The following is an 18,637-nucleotide window of genomic DNA, read 5'->3' on the forward strand; positions in this document are numbered from 1 at the left end:
TTTAAGAAACCTCCATACTGTTCTCCATAGTGGTTGTACCAATTTACTTCGCACCAACAGTGTTGGAGGGTTCCCTTTGCTTCACATCCTCTCCGGCATTTGTAGACTTAAAAAAAAATTATTTATTTATTTATTTGGTTGTGCCAGGTCTTAGTTGTGGCACGTGGGCTCCTTAGTTGTGGCATGTGAACTCTTAGTTGCGTCATGCATATGGGATCTAGTTCCCTGAGCTGGGATCCAACCTGGGCCCCCTGCATTGGGAGCATGGAGTGTTAACCACTGGGCCACCAGGGAAGTCCCTGTTTGTAGACTTTGATCATGGCCATTCTGACTGGTGTGAGGTGATAACTCGTTGTAGTTTTGATTTGCATTTCTCTGATAATTACTGATGTTGAGCATCTTTTCATGTGCTTTTTGGCCATCTGTATGTCTTTGGAGAAAAGTCTATTTAGATCTTGTGCCCATTTTTTGATTGGGTTGTTTGTTTTTTTGCCATAGAGCTGCATGAGCTGTTTCTATATTTTGGAGATTAATCCCTGTCGGTCACATCATTTACAAATATTTTCTCCCATTCTGTGGGTTATCTTTTCATTTTGTTGATGGTTTCCTTTGCTGTGCAGAAGCTTTTGAATTTAATTAGGTCACATTTGTTTGTTTTTGTTTTTATTTCTATTACTCTAGGAGATGGATCAAAAAAGATACTGCTTGAATTTATGTCAAAGAGTATTCTTACTATGTTTGCCTCCAAGAGTTTTATAGTATCCAGTGTTACATTTAGGTCTTTAACTCATTTTGAGTTTATTTTTGTGCATGGTGTTAGAAAATGTTCTAATTTCATTTTTTACATGTAGCTGTCCAGTTTTCCCAGCACCATTTATTGAAGACACTGTCTTTTCTCCATTGTATAGTCTTGCCTCCTTTGTTGTAGATTAATTGATCATAGGTGCATGGGTTTATTTCTGGACTTCCCGTCTTGTTCCGTTGATCTGTATTTCTGTTTTTGTGCCAGTTCCATACTGTTTTGATTACTGTAGCTTTGTAGTATAGTGTGAAGTCAGGGAGTCTGATTCTTCCAGCTTTGTTTTTCTTTCTCAAGATTGCTTTGGCTATTCAGATATTTTTGTGTCTCCATAGAAATTTAAAATCTTTTTGTTTTTAGTTCTGTGAAAAATGCCATTGGTAATTGGATAGGGATTGCATTGCATCTGTAGATTGCCTTGGGTTGTATAGTCATTCTGACAATATTGATTCTTCCAACCCAGGAATATGGTATATCTTTCCTCTGTTTGTGTCATCTTCGATTTCTTTCATCAGTTTTTCATAGTTTTCAGAGTACAGGTCTTTGTCTCCTTAGGTAGGTTTATCCATAGGTATTTTATTCTTTTTGATGTGATGGTAAATGGGATTGTTTCTTTAATTTCTGTTTTTGGACCTTTCATTGTTAGTGTATAGAAATGCAGCAGATTCTATGTTTTAATTTTGTATTCTGCGGCTTTACCGAATTCATTAATGAGCTCTAGTAGTTTTCTGGTAGTATCTTTAGGATTTTCTATGTATAGTATCATGTCATCTGCGAACAGTGACAGTTTTACTTCTTCTTTTCCAATTTGGATGCCTTCTATATCTTTTTCTTCTCTGATTGCTGTGGCTAGGACTTCCAAAACTATGTTCAATAAAAGTGGTGAGAGTGGACATCCTTGTCTTGTTCCTGATCTTACAGGAAGTGCTTTCAGCTTTCCATCATTGAGAATGTTTGCTGTGGATTTGTCATATACGGCCTTTATTATATTGAAGTGAGTTCCCTCTATGCCCACTTTCTGGAGAGTTTTCATCATAAATGGGTGTTGAATTTTGTCAAAAGCTTTTTCTGCATCTATTGAGATGATCATATGGTTTTTATTTTTCACTTTGTTAATGTGGTGTATCACACTGATTGCTTTACAGATGTTGAAGAATTCTTGCATCCCAGGGATAAATCCCGTTTGGTCATGGTGTGTGATCCTTTTCATGTGTTGTTGGATTCTGTCTGCTAGTATATTTGTTGAGGATTTTTGCACCTATGTTCATCAGTGATATTGATCTGTAATTTTTTTTTTTTTTTTTTTTGGTGGTATTTTTGTCTGGTTTTAGTATCAGGGTGATGGTGGCCTCATAGAATGAGCTTGGGAGTGTTCCTTCCTCTGCAGTTTTTGCAATAGTTCCAGAAGGATAGGTGTTAACTCTTCTGTAAATGTTTGATAGAATTTGCCTGTGAATCCATCTGGTCCTCTACTTTTCTCTTTTTTTAAAATAAATAAATAGATTTATTTATTTATTTATCTTTATTTTTGGCTGCATTGGGTCTGTGTTGCTGTGCGTGGGCTTTCTCTAGTTGTGGTGAGCGGGCTTCAGTAGTTGCAGCACGCGGGCTCAGTAGTTGTGGCTCGCAGGCTCTAGAGCGCGGGCTTAGTAGTTGTGGTGCATGGGCTTATTTGCTTAGTTGCTCCGCGGCATGTGGGATCTTCCTGCACCAGGGCTCGAACCCACGACCCCTGCATCGGCAGGCAGATTGTCAACCATTGCACCACCAGGGAAGCCCCTCGACTTTTGTTTGTTGGGAGGTTTCAATCACAGTTTCAATTTCAGTACTTGTGATTGGTCTGTTCATATTTTCTATTTCTTCCTGGTTCAGTCTTGGGAGATTGTGTTTTTCTAAGAGTTTGTCCATTTCTTCTAGTTTGTCCATTTTATTGGCATATAGTTGATTGTAGTAGTCTCTTATGATCCTTTATATTTCTGTGGTGTCCATTTCAACTTCTCCTTTTTCATTTCTAAGTTTATTCATCTGAGCCCTCTCCCTTTTTTCTTGACAAGTCTGGCTAAAGATCTATTCTGCCATCTTGTCTCAACACCCCTCAAAAGTTGAAAAAAAAAAAAGTGCTTGTTACTGGTTCTTGTTTCCTCATCTCTCAAGCTGAGAACCAGTTTCCAGTAGGGCCTTGAGCCCACTGGTCAGGGCTACATGGTTTCCCTAGCTGAGCTTTGAGGTAAGAGGGAAAATGCACCCTTCTTCACTCCTCTGTTCTCTTCCCCACAACGATTGTGGTGTGGGGTGATTGGCACTGGGGTTGGAGACACACCTTTGGAGCCCCTTTTACCCCTGAGAGCTGCAGGCCAAACTGAAGTGACTGAGGCCCTGGCGTCGGGGGAGCCTCTCTGCTCTAATTTTTATTATTTTCTTCCTCTGCTTCATTTTCACTTTGCTCATCTTTTTTCACTGTCTTAAGAATGGAAGCCTAGGTTATTACTTTGAGACTTTTCTTTTTTCTTTCTTCTTTTTTTTTTATTTTAATAAATTTATCTTTTTATTTTTGGCTGTGTTGGGTCTTCGTCGCTGTGCAGACTTTCTCTAGTTGCGGCGAGCGGGGGCTACTCTCCATTGCGGTGTGCAGGCTTCTCATTGCGGTGGCTTCTCTTGTTGCAGAGCATGGGCTCTAGGCAGGTGGGCTTCAGTAGTTGTGGCACACAGGCTCAGTAGTTGCAGTACGCGGGCTCTAGAGTGCAGGCTCAGTAGTTGTGGCGCACGGGCTTAGTTGCTCCATGGCATGCAAGATCTTCCCGGACCAGGACTCGAACCCATGTCCCCTGCATTGGCAGGTGGATTCTCAACCACTGCACCACCAGGGAAGTCCTGAGACTTTTCTTTTTAATGTAGGTATTTACAGCTGTAAATGTCCCTCTAAGCACTATTTCACTACTTCCCATAAGATTTGGTACATTGTATTTTGTTTTCGTACACGTCACAGCATTTTAGGATTTACCTGTGATTTCTTTGCCCCACGGTTATTTAGGAGCATGTTTTTAAATTTCCACATACTTGGAATTTTCCAGATTTCTTTCTGTTATTAACTTCTGTTTTCATTCCATTTTGGTGGGAGAAGAAACGTTGTGTAAGTTTAAGCTTGTTCAGATTTACTCAGCTTTGTCTTATGGCCTTGCATATGGTTTGTCTCCACGTGCACTGCAGAGGAATATGCGTTCTGCTGTTACATAGTGTTTTCTATTAGGTCTAGTTGGTTTATAATGTTGAAGTGTTCTGTTTCCTGTTGGTCTTCTGCCTCTTTGTTCTTTTCATTAGTAGTAGTTCTGTTTTTAATTTTATGAGGAGCTTCCATACTGTTTTCCATAGTGGTTGCACCAGTTTACATTCCCACTGGCATTGCATGAGGGTTCCCTTTTCTCCACACCCTCTTCAACGCCTGTCATCTCTTGTCTTTTTGATGACCTGTGGTTTTGATGTGCATTTCCCTGATGATTAGTGCCGTTGGGCGTCTTGTCATGTGCCTGTTGGCCATCTGTCTGTCTCCTTTGGAAAAATGCCTGTTCAGGTTCTCTACCCGTTTTTTAATCAGGTGGTTTTGTTTTTTTGATATTGAGTTTTGTGAGTTCATTATATACTTTGGGTATGGTATTAACCCTTATCAGGCAGATCATTTGCTACCGTTCTATAGATTGTCTTTTGGTTTTGTTGGTGGTTTCTTTCACTGCAAAAGCTTTTAGGTTTGATTAGGTGCCAGTTGTGTATTTTTGCTTTTGTTTTCCTTGCCTGAGGTGAAACAGAATTGCTAAGACTTCTGCAAAGGAGTGTGCTGCCTGTGTTTTCTTCTAGTTGGTGTATGGTTTCTGGTCTTACATTTAGGACTTTTGTTCATTTTGATTTTGTTTTTATATATGGTGTGAGAAAATGTTCTGACTTCATTCTTTTGCATATAGTTGTCCAGTTTTCCCCAAATCTCTTATTGAAGACTGTCTTTTCCCCCGTTGTGTACTTTTGCTTCCCTTGTCATAGATTAATTGACTGTAAGTGTGCGGATTTATTTCTGGGCTCTCCAGAAGTTTAGGGGCAAGGCTCCCTGGAGCTGGGGTTCAGAACTCTGAGGAGGGGGTTTTACCTAGCTGCTGTGCTACGCAGGGTCCAGCTTGAGAGAGGGGGCTCTGTCCACTTCATACGGATACTTAAGGGAAAAAGCTGGAAACTGTACCTGTCAAGGCGAAGGGCTGTTACTGGGCTTGTTTTTTTTTTTTTTTGCGGTACGCGGGCCTCTCACTGTTGCGGCCTCTCCCGTTGCGGAGCACAGGCTCCGGACGCGCAGGCTCAGCGGCCATGGCTCACGGGCCCAGCCACTCCGCGGCATGTGGGATCTTCCCGGACTGGGGCACGAACCCGTGTCCCCTGCATCGGCAGGCGGACTCGCAACCACTGCGTCACCAGGGAAGCCCTACTGGGCTTGTTTTGACAGAAACAGCAAGCCATCAGGAAGGATCAAGTCCTGTCCTCTACCCCTTTTATCTTTCATCCTCTTCCCACCCCCATCGCTTCTCTGCCTCCTGTTGGTGAATCTTGAAGCCAACAGGCAAAGGAGAATTGTAGTTCACAGAGTTCCCCCCTCAGCATCACACAGCAGAGTAGAGGTGGGTAAACTTGGAGCTCAGAAGAATATAGCTTAATAACTAGCATATTTGGAGCAGAACAGATAGTCCTTGAAATAGGTTCAAATGTATACTAAAATTTCGTATATGATAAAATTAGCATTGCAAACCTAGAGGGAAAAGTAAATTAATAAATGGCTCTAAGATGATATTTTTGTTTGGAGGGCTGGGGGAAAGGTTTATACACAAAAGTAACTTTAGGATGGATTAAAGTTTACTGTCAAGAATTAAATGGAAAGTAACTAGAAGCAGGTATAGATGAACATTTATTTGACTTCATAATGGGGAAGATTTTAAAGCATGAAAGCAAAGCTAGAACTCAAGAAAAAAGATAAATTTAATACTCAACATTTATGTATGTAAAAAAAAATGTGGCAGATGGCAAATAGTGGGAAATATTTGTAAAATAGTTAAGAAAGATGAGATAACTATTTTTGATGTACAAAGAGCTCTTCTAATCAATACAAAAAAGACAAGTCTCAGTAGAAAACCAGCAAAGACGATGTGACCATCTAAACAAAAAAATACAAATGGTCAATAACAAAATTATCAACTTTGATGAGGATTTTGGGGAAAGTACACTCATGACACTGGAAGTGTAAATTGCATATACTCTTTCTACAGGATTTTATCAGTATGTATTTAAAACCCTTAAAAATAATTGCTTACTTTGGAAAGATATTTCTTTGGAGGCAGTCGATGAGAAAGCAAGGATGGTTGTGGATGGAGATGAGTTAAATTGATAAGAGCTTGTGTCTCACAGTTTTGCAGTCAGAAAAGCAGGTTTTCTTGGGGTGAGACCCAGAACGCTGCTGTGGGCACCGTAGGAAATCAGTTAGCTTTGCATGAAAGCAGTCTGCAGTAATATCTTGCCTACAGTTAGATACCATAAATATATGAGCAGACCCGCTTGGTTTCATGATTTTCTCCAGTAACCCTAAGTAGATGAGAAGCTGGAGTGGAGAAAGTTATGTAAGCAAATGCAGAGGGAAACCTGTGGAAGATTGGATTCGGGGCCATGTAGACTCATTCTAGAGCATAGCCTTGCTGATGGCCACAGAAGCAAGGAAGCCGAGGAACCGTAGAACCAGGGTGTTTGCCTAGAAACTAAAAGGTAGTCTCTTTTTCTGGGGCTGTCTGCAGTAAGATTTACTAAGAAAAATACCAGCTCTTAGAATGACTAGAGTTAATTTCATGTCCCAGCTCTGATGAAGTGTGGCTTCTGACATTGGGGGTACCGGTCTTGTTTGATTAGGCCTTGGCTTGTGCTCTATCAGTTAATCCTGTAATAATCACATCTTTAACCTCTTTTACCTGTAAGTCAGTTAGCTTAGCCAGCTACCTGATGGAATTGTTATGCATTACTTTCTGTTCTAGATGATGATGTTAAATTCCGATAATTGCATCTGTTTCAGGAGTTTTCTGTCCTAATAGGGCAGAGAGCAAATAATGTTTATAATTCTCTTTATAGGAGAACCTCCATTCTTACCGGAATCTTTTGACCGAATTCTTCTGGATGCTCCCTGCAGTGGACTGGGACAGAGACCAAACATGGCTTGTACTTGGACTTTGAAGGAAGTGACATCATATCAGCCATTACAGCGAAAACTTTTCACTGTGGTATGTGATAATTTTTTGCTGTGGAAGAAAGGTGACCTTTACTAGTTTGATCTTTTAAAGACTGAGAGCAGTATTCATAGCAGCATTATTCACAGTAACCAAAATGTGGAAAAAACCCAGGTATCCATCAACAGATGAAGGGATAAGTAAAATGTGGCATGTACATACAATGGAATATTACCCAGCCTTAAAAAGGAATGCAATTCTCATATACGCTACAACATGGATGAATTTTGAACACATTATGCTAAGTTATATAAGCCAGACACAAAAGGACCCAATGGTGTGTGATTCTGTTTATATGAGTATCAAGAATAGGCAGATTCATGGAGACGGAAAGTAGAAAAGAGGTTGCCAGAGGCTGGAGGGACAGGACAGCGAATGGGGAGTTCCTGTTTCATGGGATGATGAAGAAGTTCGGGAGATGGGATAATGGTGATGGTTGTAAACAGTGTGAGTGTACTTAATGCCATTGAATTGTACACTTAAAAATGGTTAAAATGGTAAATTTTATATACACTGTACCACACACACAGAACACCTGGTTTTCCTTTATGTTGACTCACTCTTTCATCTCAGGCAATAATAGAATTTCTTCTCTGAGACATTTAAGGAATTTCAAACATTCTGCTCTGTCTTAAAAATAGAGCATTGTTGGGACTTCCCTGGCAGTCCAGTGGTTAGGATTCTGCGCTTCCACTGCAGGGGACCCGGGTTCGATCCCTGGTCGGGGAGCTAAGATCCTGCACGCTGCACGGCGCGGCCAAAAATAAAGGGGGGGTTGTTAACATAGTTGCTAATTGATGTAAAACATTTGGGTATAAAATAAATTACCTTTTTATAGGGTTCTTGGATCATCTTAGTGAATTAAAAGTGGGAACTCCAATAGAGGCAAACACATTCATAAGATTGGGAAGTGACAGCATCCAGTGTCAGATATAGAAGGACAGTAAAAATGTAGCAAATCTAACTGGTCTACAGTATGTTTCAGAAGAAGCCCAGATAGAACATGTGAGAATTTCTGTCAGTCTTGCCAACATGATTCCATAGGATGTAGACAGCATTTTATCAGAGATGATCCCACCATTTCCTCTCAGTTCTCTAATTATAAATACACAAGCTACAGCAACAGTGGGTATGCTCTGATGATTCCATCTCTGAAGCTGTCTTTCAGTACATTTCTTTTCAGCACTCCTGGTGTCTCCTTTCCTACACAAAAGTGGCACTAAGAGTGGATTGTTTAAACTTTTATTGTATATGGTCTTCAGAGAACACATCCTGGAAGTTAAAACAGCAAGCAGCAAAAAAAAGCGGCTTTGCTTCTAGCTGCAGCCCAGTTTGATGTGAGGGTAAAATTAGGACCTGTTTTAAGAGACATGGCTTTTTGTTCTTTTTAGCTCATAGCGAAAAGACATTTTAAGAGGCTACTTGGGAGGAGATGTGTTGGTCTCAGTGACAAGGAGCATCTGACCGTGTGCAAGAGAGAGTGTAGGATCCAGTGGGTGTGCCACTGGGTGAGGGTAGGGGTTGAGACTGTGGACCCAGTGCCTCCACATACGCTACTCTAGGTACCTGGGTTTCCATAGGGGAGAAGTGGGTAGGGTAACTCCCCCTGATGGGGTACCGTTCTCATGGCGGTTATAAGATTTGTTGAGAAAAGCTGTGTAATGTGCTTAGAACAGCAGCTGGCACCCAGTAGCAAAGTTTAAATTTTGATCCGTGTACTAGGATTAAGAAAGCATAGTATATGCTTTTTTTTTTTAAGATTTTTATTAACTTTTTTTTAAAATCTGGGGATTTGAAAAGAGAAACTTTTGTTATTTGGGACAAGTTCATTTTCATATTACACCTTATTTCCTGGACAAATACTCATTGGGCACCTCCTATATGTAATACACAACTCTAGGTGCTGATGACATGCTAGTCAACCCCTGACCTTTTACATGGGGTTTCTGTTCTAACTGGGGAGGAAAATAAACAGCTGGTTGAGTTAGAGATTTCTTGTATTCCAAGGCAGTGCCCAGTGAAGCAAACTTTAGGGAGGAAGGGGGATGGGAGCGCCTGATTGGAACAGTTGAAAATTGTACAGGGGCTGGGCAGGGAGGGCGCTGCTGGGACGCTGATATAGAAACAAAGATAAGAGGATGGTGAGGAGGGAGCGAGCACTGCAGGGAAGGAGCAGAGCTTTCCGGGCTGGTGCGGAGGTCCTGAGGTAGGTGTGCGCCGTGCACCTTCCAGAGCAGCAGGGGCAGGTGGCGCTGAAGCAGGGCAAGCCAGGCACATGAGAAGGGGAGGCTGCGAGGGGCCTGCTGTACGCAGGGCCTCGAAGGCCACTCGAGGACGTGGGCTTTGACTCCAAGGGATGACGGGAACATTGGAAGGGCCTTTTTGTTCTGTTTTGTTTTTTGGCTGTGCCGTGCGGCTTGTGGGATCTCAGTTCCCTGGCCAGGGATTGAACCTGGGCCGCGGCAGGGAACGCCTGGGATCCTAACCACTAGGCCACCAGGGAACTCACCATGGAAGAGTTTTGAGCTGAGAAGAGACAGTTCTAAAAGCACCGATCTGGCTGCTGTGTTGAGAATAGATGGTAGGAGGGCAGGGAATGAAGCAGGTAGGAAACTGAATAATCCAGGCGAAAAATCATGAAACTTGGAGCAGAATGATAGCAGCGGAAGTTGGTGAGAAGTAGCCAATATCTGGATATATTTTGAAGGTAGAGCCGATGGCATTTGCTTGATGACTGGGGAATGTGAGAACAAGAGGCATAAAGGATAATCTGAGGTTGGGGCCTGCGCCTCGGGGAGGACGGGAATCCGGCTCCAGGAGGGTTCAGAGGAAGAAGGTAGGAGTTTAGTTTGGGACGTGTCACGTCTGAGGGTAAAAATATTGGGAATGCAGTTGAACATATGGGTACAGAATTCAGAAAGGAGTCTCACCTAAAAATGTAAATTGGTGAGTTTTCAGTATAAAAATGGTATCTAAAGCCGTGAAACTGAATGAGCATATTTGGGAAAGTCTTGGTCCAGATGGACTAAAACAGCTACAAGATAACGAAATGCATCTGGCCTGGAACACTCTAATTAAAGAGAGAGTCCTGGTCATACAGACCATCACTTATTTATCCCAGACACTTGAAAAAGGTATCATATATGTATATTTTTTTTCTTTATACACCTTTATTTTGTACACCTTTATAAATGTTGTGTGTTACAACAAGCCTGACTTACTCTTCCCATTTAAAAAATAAACCATAAATAATATAAAGGAATCATGGTCTTTTTCTCCTTTATAAATCCTACCTATGAGTCTTTTTGTTTTTAATAAATTGTTTTGGAGTATAGTTGATTTACAATGTTGTGTTAGTTTCAGGTATACAGCAAAGTGATTCAGTTATACATATATCCATTCTTTTTCAGACTTTTTTCTTATATAGGTTATAACAATGCTGAATAGAGTTCCCTGTGCTATACAGTAGGTCCTCGTTGGTTATCTATTTTATACATAGTAGTGTATGTGTGTTAATCCCAAACTCCTAGTTTATCTGTCCCCCATACTGTTACCCCTTTGATAATCATAACTTTGTTTTCTATGTCTGTGCGTCTATTTCCGTTTTGTAAATAAGTTCATTTGTATCATTTTTTTTAGCTTCCACATATAAGTGATACTATGTGCTATTTGTCTTTCTCTATCTGACTTGACTTCACTTAGTATGATAGTCTCTAGGTCCATCCATGTTGCTGCAAATGGCATTATTTAATTCTTCTTTTATGGCCAAGTAATATTCCATTGTACACATATACCACATCTTCTTTATGCATTCCTCTGTTGATGGACATTTAGGTGGCTTCCATGTCTTGGCTATTGTAAATGGTGCTGCTGTGAACACTGGAGTGCGTGTATTTTTTTTAAATTTTTATTCTATATTGGAGTATAGTTGATTTACAATGTTGTGTTAGTTGCAAGTGTGCAGCAAAGTGATTCATTTATACATATACATGTATCCATTCTTCTTCAGATTCTTTTCCCATGTATAGGTTATTACAGAATATTGAGTAGAGTTCCCTGTGCTGTACAGTAGGTCCTTGTTGATTATCTATTTATATATATGGTAGTGTATGTATGTTAATTCCAAACTCCTAATTTATCCCTCCCTGCCACCTTTCCCCTTTGGTAACCATAAGTTTGTTTTCTATGTCTGTGAGTCTGTTTCTGTTTTGTAAATAAGTTCATTTGTATCATTTTTTTAGAGTCCACATATAAGTGGTATCATATGATTTTTGTCTTTGGCTTATTTCACTTAGTATGATAATCTCTGGGTCCATCCATGTTGCTGCAAATGGCATTATTTCATTCTTTTTTATGGCTGAGTAATATTCCATTGTATATATGCACCACATCTTCTTTATCCATTCATCTGTTGATAGACATTTAGGTTTTTTTCATGTCCTGGCTATTGTAAATAGTGCTGCAGGGAACATTGGGGTGCATCTGTCTTTTCTAATTATGGTTTTCTCCAGATATATGCCCAGGAGTTGGATTGCTGGATCATATGGCAACTCTAGTTTTAGATTTTTAAGGAACCTCCATACTGTTCTCCATAGTGGCTGTATCAATTTACATTCCCACCAACAGTGCAAGAGGGTTCCCTCTTCTCCACACTCTCTCCAGCATTTATTGTTTGTAGGCTTTTTGATGATGGCCATTCTGCCTGGTGTGAGGTGGTACCTCACTGTAGTTTTGATTTACATTTCTCTGATAATTAGTGAAGTTGAGCATCTTTTCACGTGCTTTTTGGCCATCTGTATGTCTTCTTTGGAGAAGTGTCTGTTTAGATCTTCTGCCCATTTTTTGATTGAGTTGTTTTGTGTTTTTGACAGAGCTGCATGAGCTGTTTGTATATTTTGGAGATTAATTCCCTGTTGGTCACTTTGTTTGCAAATATTTTCTCCCACTTTGTGGGTCGTCTTTTCTATTTGTTGATGGTTTCCTTTGCTGTGCAAAAGCTTTGAAGTTTAAATAGGTCCCATTTGTTTATTTTTGTTTTTATTTTCATTACTGTAGGAGGTGGGTCCACAGATATTGCTGTGATTTATATCAAACAGTGTTCTGCCTTTGTTTTCCTCTAAGAGTTTTATAGTGTCTGGCCTTACATTTAGGACTTTGATCCATTTTGAGTTTATTTTTGTGTATGGTGTTAGAGAATGTTCTAATTTCGTTCTTTTACATGTAGCTGTCCAGTTTTCCCAGCACCACTATTGAAGAGACTGTGTTTTCTCCATAGTATATTCTTGCCTTCTTTGTCATAGATTAATTTTCCATAGGTGTGGGGTTTATTTCTGGGCTTTCTGTCCTCTTCCATTGATCTATGAGTCTGTTTTCGTGCCAGTACCATACTGTTTTGATGACTGTAGCTTTGTATCGTGTTCTGAAGTCTGGGTGTCTGATTGATTCCTCCAGCTCCATTTTTCTTTCTCAAGATTTCTTCTGCTATTCAGGGTCATTTGTGTCTCCATACAAATTTTGGTGTCAGGGTGATGGTGGCCTCATAGAATGAATTTGGAATGAGTTTCAAATTTGGAATGAATGAGTTTCTTCCTCTGCAGTTTTTTGGAAGAGTTTGAGAAGGATAGGTGTTAACTCTCCTGTAAACGTTTGATAAGGTTCACCAGTGAAGCCATCTGATCCTGGACTTTTGTTTGTTGGAAGATTTTTAATCACAGTTTTAATTTCAGTACTTGTGATTGATCTGTTCGTATTTTCTATTTCTTCCTGGTTCAGTCTTGGGAAATTGTACCTTTCTAAGAATTTGTCCATTTCTTCTAGGTTGTCCATTTTATTGGCATATATGTGTTCATAGTAGTCTCTTATGACTCTTTGTATTTCTGTGGTGTCCATTGTAACTTTTCCTTTTTCATTTTATTAACTTGAGCCCTCTCCCTCTTTTTCTTTTTTTTTTTCGGTACGCGGGCCTCTCACTGCTCTGGCCTCTCCCGTTGCAGAGCACAGGCTCCGGACGCACAGGCTCAGCGGCCATGGCTCACAGGCCCAGCCACTCCGCGGCATGTGGGATCTTCCCAGACCGGGGCACGAACCCGTGTCCCCTGCATCGGCAGGCAGACTCTCAACCACTGTGCCACCAGGGAAGCCCCTCCCTCTTTTTCTTGATGAGTCTGGCTAAAGGGTTATCAATTTTATCTTTTCCAAGAACCAGCTTTTAGTTTCATTGATCTTTTCTATTGTTTTCTTCATCTCTGTTTCATTTATTTCTGCTCTGATCTTTATAGTTTCTTTCCTTCTGCTAATTTTGGGTTTTGTTTGTTCTTTCTCTAGTTGCTTTAGGTGTAAAGTTAGTTGTTTATTTGAGATGTTTCTTGTTTCCTGAGGTAAGATTGTATTGCTGTAAACTTCCCTCTTAAAACTGCTTTTGCTGCATCCCATAGGTTATGGATCATTGTGTTTTCATTGTCATTTGTCTCCAGATAGCTTTTGATTTCCTCTTTGATTTCTTCTGTGACTCATTGATGTTTTAGTAACATATTGTTTAGCTTCCCTGTGTTCGTGTTTCTTACAGCTTTTTCCCTGTAATTGATTTCTAATCTCATAGTGTTGTTGTCGGAAAACATGCTTGATATGATTTCAACTTTCTTAAATTTACTGAGGCTTGATTTGTGGCCCAAGATATGATCTATCCTGGAGAATGTTCCATGTGCACTTGAGAAGAAAGTGTATTCTGCTGCTTTTGGATAGAATGTTCTATATATATGTGAATTAAGTTCATCTGGTCTGATGTGTCATTTAAGGCCTGTGTTTATTGATTTTCTTTCTGGATGATCTGTCTGTTGATGAATGTGGGGTGTTAAAGTCCCCACTATTATTGTGTTACTGTCAATTTTTCCTTTTATGGCTGTTAGCATTTGCCTTATATATTGAGTTGCTCCTATGTTGGATGCATATATATTTACAGTTGTTATATCTTCTTCTTGGACTGATCCCTTGATCATTATGTAGTGTCCTTCTGTCTCTTGTAACAGTCTTTATTTTAAAGCCTATTTTGTCTGTTATGACAAAAGTAGCAAAAAGTATTGCTACTCCAGCTTTCTTTTGATTTCCATTTACATGGAATACCTTTTTCCATCCTCTCACTTTCAGTCTGTATATGTCCTTAGATCTGAGGTGGTTCTCTTGTAGACAGCATATATATCAGTTTTGTTTTTGTATCCATTCAGCCAGTCTGTGTCTTTTGGTTGGAGTATTTAATCCATTTACATTTAAGGTAATTATCGATAATGTGTTCTTATTGCCATTTTTGTTAATTGTTTTGGATTTGTTTTTGTAGGTCTTTTTTCTTCCCTTCCTCTTTTGTTCTCTTGTGATTTGATGGCTATCTTTCGTGTTGTGTTTGGATTGCTTTTTCTTTTTTTTGTGTGTCTATTGTAGATTTTTGGTTTGTGGTTCCTGTGAGGTTCTGATACAGCAGTTTATATATATACAAGGTTGTTTTAAGTTGCTGGTCTCTTAATTTCCAGTACATTTCCAATATCCTGCATTTCTACTCTCCTCTTCTCATATCATATTTGTGTGTGGATGATTTCCTACCGTTACTTTAAGTTTGCCTTTGCCAGTGAGCTTTTCCATTTGTAATTTTCTTATTTCTACTTGTAGCCTTTTCTTTTCTGTCTAGAGAATTTCCTTTAGCATTTGTTGTAAAGCTGGTCTGGTGGTGCTGAATTCTCTTAGCCTTTGCTTGTCTCTGAAGCTTTTGATTTCTCCATCAAATCTGAATGTTGTATCTGAATGAGGGCATTGCTGGGTAAAGTATTCTTGTAGTAGGTTTTTCCCTTTCATCACTTTAAATATATTGTGCCTCTCCCTTCTGACTTGCAGAGTTTCTGCTGAAAAATCTGCTGATAACCTTATGGGGATTCCTTTTTATGTTATTTGTTCCTTTTAATATTTTTACTTTGTCTTTAATTTTTGTCAGTTTGATTAATGTGTGTCTTGGCATGTTCCTCCTTGGGTTAATCTTGTATGGGACTCTCAGCGCTTCCTGGACTTGAGTGTTTCCTTTCTCACGTCAGGGAAGTTTTTGGCTATAATCTCTTCAAATATTTTCTCAGGCCCTTTCCCTCTCTCTTCTCCTTCTCAGACCCCTATAATGTGAACGTTGGTTCATTTAATGTTGTCCCAGAGGTCTCTGAAATTGTCCTAATTTCCTTTCATTCTTTTTTCTTTATTCTGTTCTGTGGCAGTGATTTCTACCACTGTCTTCCAGCTCACTTATTCTTCTGCCTCATTTTTTCTGTTATTGATTCCTTCTAGTGTATTTTTCATTGCAGTTATTGTATTGTTCATCTCTGTTTGTCCTTTAAATCTTCTAGCTCTTTGTTAAACATTTCTTCTTGTCTTCTTGGTCTGTGCCTCCGTTCTTTTTCCGAGATCTTGGATCATCTCTACTATTGTTACTGTAAATTCTTTCTCAGGTAGATTGCCTGTCTCCACTTCACTTAGTTTTTCTTTTTGGTTCTTATCTTGTTCCTTCTTCTGGAACATATTTCTCTGCTGTCTCATTTTGTCTGACTGTATGTGTTTGTGTCTCTGTTTCTCAGGCTGCAGGACTGTGGCTCCTCTCGCTCCTGGTGTCTGCCCCCTGGTGGATGAGGTTGGTCCTGGGGCTTGTGCAGGCTTCCTGGGGGGAGGTGCCTGCCCACTGGTGGGTGGAGCTGGGTCTCGTCCCTCTGGTGGGCAGGTTCATGTCAAGTGGTGTGTTTAGATGTGGCTGTGAGCTCAGTATGGCTTTAGGCAGCCTGTTTGCTGATGGTTGGGGCTGTGTTCCTGTCCCACTGGTTGTATGGTCTGAGGTGTTCTAGCACTGGAGCTTATAGGTTGTTGGGTAGGCCTCGGTCTTGGTGCCAAAATGGTGACCTCCTGGAGAACTCAGGCCAATCAGTATTCCCTGGGACCTCTGCCACCAGTGACCTTGCTCCCATAGTGAGCCACAGTCAACCCATGCCTCCCCAGGAGACCCTCCAAAACCCACAGGTAGGTCTAGCCCAGGTGTCTACGGAGTCACTGCTTTGCGCTGGGTCCCAGTGCATGTGAAATCTGGTGTGCCCCTTCCAAGACTGGAGTCTTTGTTTCCCCTCGTCCTATGGAGGTCCTGCACTTAAGCCCTGCTGGTCTTCAAAGCCAAATGCTCTGGAGGTTCCTCCTCTTGTGCCAGACCCTCAGGCTGGGGAGCCTGACCAGGGGCCCAGAACTTTAACTCTTGTGGGAGAACCTTGCGCTGTAATTATTTTCCATTTTGTGGGTTGCCCACCCGGCAGATAATGGGATTTGCTTATATTGTGAAAGCGTCCCTCCTACTGTCTTGTTGTGGCTTCTTCTTTGTCTGTGGATATATTGTAGCAAACTGTCTTTTTTGGTAGGCTCTGATCTGTTTTTGTTGGTGGTGGTTCAGCATTTCGGTGTGATGTTGGTGTTTCTGTGAGAGGAGGTGAGGTCAGGTCCCTCTACTCCGCCATCTAGTCTGGAATCAAGGGCTGCTTTTAGTCTGGATGCTTGCTGCCTCTCTCCTCAGTGTGTGCTGGCCGTTATCCACTTGATACGGGCTGTGCAGGTGCGGCGGCCTGTGCATGCTCCCGGTACGGCTGGGGCAGCCGTTGGCACCCTCTCCCACGTCTCCCAGTGGTGGCAGCGGCCCGCGTGCTCCCGGGGATAGCGGGGGTGGCGACGGGAGCCCGCTCGTGGGTCTCTTGGTGGTGGTAGTGGCCTGTGCCTGCCTCTGGAGCCCATGATGGCGGTGTCGGCTCGTGCCCGCCCCCAGTGCTTGTGTAGGCTGTGTCCTGTTGCCTTGGAGCGTGTGCAGGGAAAGACGCTCCTGTGGTTTTCCCACCCCTGCCCCCAACAGTGGTGCCTTGCCGTCTCTCATGGGCCCAGGCTTCTTCTGAGAGCAGCCTCAGCTGCCATTCTCCAGCCTCTTCAAGGTGTCTTCACACAGCCAACCCTGGTCCTTTCCCGGGACTGTCTCTGAAGCCCAAGCTTCAGCACCCAGTGCCCCACCTCCCCATACTGGCAGTTGCAGGAAACTTTCCTTCTGCACAGCTCCCTCTCAGGGCCGCAGGTCCAGTCCTGATTCCTTTCTCTCTCTCTCTTTTTTTCTTTTTTCTTTTGTCCTGGCTGGTTATGTGGAGGTTTTCTGGCCCTTCTAGAAATCTGAGGTCTTCTGCATCTTCATGCAGTAGATGTTCTGTGAGAATCGTTTCACTTATAGATGTATTTCATGTATATATTTGTTTATATACATTATATTTAAAATGTTCACTTGCTCTTGCGATACTCATCATCGATCACACCTGTCTAGGCAGTGGAGCTGCTGAAGCCGGGGGGCGTGCTGGTGTACAGCACGTGCACTGTCACCCTAGCAGAGAATGAAGAACAGGTCGCCTGGGCCCTCGAGACATTTCCTCACCTTCAGCTTCAGCGCCAGGTGAGGGCCATTGCCGTTGTCTCTGGGTGATCCGGTAAGTCGTGGAAACTTAAGCATGTTGATAAACACAGACAGTGATGTGAAGAGACGCGGTGCACAAGGTTTCTCTAATGAGAGCTGTTCCAGACCGCCCTTAGAGGATTTTCCATCCTGACCCAGTGTTTCCAGGCCTTCACTGTCTGCGGTTGTGTTAAAATGCCACAGAGCTCAGGGGTTTTCTGTCACATGTTTATTTGACTTGTGGCTCTTGTTCGTGTTACTCAGAATTTTGTTTCTAAAACCCTTCCTCCACCCCTCGGTCCTATAACTTTTCTGATAGGGCAAATGTTGAGCAGTTTTCTAATATCACACCAAAGCCCGAAGAGGCTTTAATAACTGGGATGTCAGAAGACTAGCCAAGGGGGGAAATGGTTCAGGATTATTGCTTCCTTCTGGATCCTTATATAAGATAGGGGACATTTCAAAAGGTGTCTTGTACTTTATTTTACCTAGCACTGTCTTTCCGTTCTGGTTTTTATTAAAACTATATTTATGACTAGATTTTTTAGCCCATGATGTTTGAGATTAGGTTTAAATCTGTGGTAATGCTCACATTCATTCAGGTAAACTGAACATCTAATGTCAGTTGTTCCAGTACAGAATTCTAGTAAGTAATTGGAATATACAGACAGAAGGCAATCTAGAGATGGTTTCTAGACTCAGAAATTAAGATAAGTGCATTGTAGATGAAAAGGAGACTTGAGAATTCACTTGAATTTGATGTGTGTGTATATACATATACACTCAGTATCTACCTAAAAGAGATGGAACTCCCCCCCACACACATGGGTTAATAAACAACAGGTTTTCAGATATAAACCTAAGAACATATATCTTCAGTAACACAAGCATTTGTGAAATGGTGACTTAAGTTAGGCTTATGCATCTTTTGTAGTAGTGGTTTGCACAGATCACTCAGTTCCTTATGATTCTGTATTCCTCTAAACTAATCGAGGCAGCCTTAGTTTTCTCATCTCTTTTAATATTCTAGTACATTTAAAAACAACAACAAAAAAAGAGAAC

The 18,637-nt window shown here is 41.3% G+C and overlaps 1 protein-coding gene across 5 annotated transcripts in view; it reads left to right on the forward strand.

Annotated features, from left to right (window-relative positions):
* Positions 1 to 18,637, forward strand: part of NSUN6 (NOP2/Sun RNA methyltransferase 6) — a 91,502-nt gene that overhangs the window by 71,703 nt on the left and 1,162 nt on the right. For 4 of the 5 annotated variants that reach the window (XM_033403485.2, XM_033403486.2, XM_004278624.4 and 1 more), the window contains 2 exons: positions 6,941 to 7,089; positions 17,450 to 17,575. In XM_033403485.2, the coding sequence (XP_033259376.1) occupies positions 6,941 to 7,089; positions 17,450 to 17,575 (275 nt within the window). Of the gene's footprint in view, positions 1 to 6,940; positions 7,090 to 17,449; positions 17,610 to 18,637 lie in introns of all 5 variants that reach the window. The other variant, XM_049706541.1, reaches the window with a different exon arrangement.

Source organism: Orcinus orca, chromosome 2 (genome assembly GCF_937001465.1).
Source record: "Orcinus orca chromosome 2, mOrcOrc1.1, whole genome shotgun sequence".
In the NCBI taxonomy this organism is placed as follows: domain Eukaryota; kingdom Metazoa; phylum Chordata; class Mammalia; order Artiodactyla; family Delphinidae; genus Orcinus; species Orcinus orca.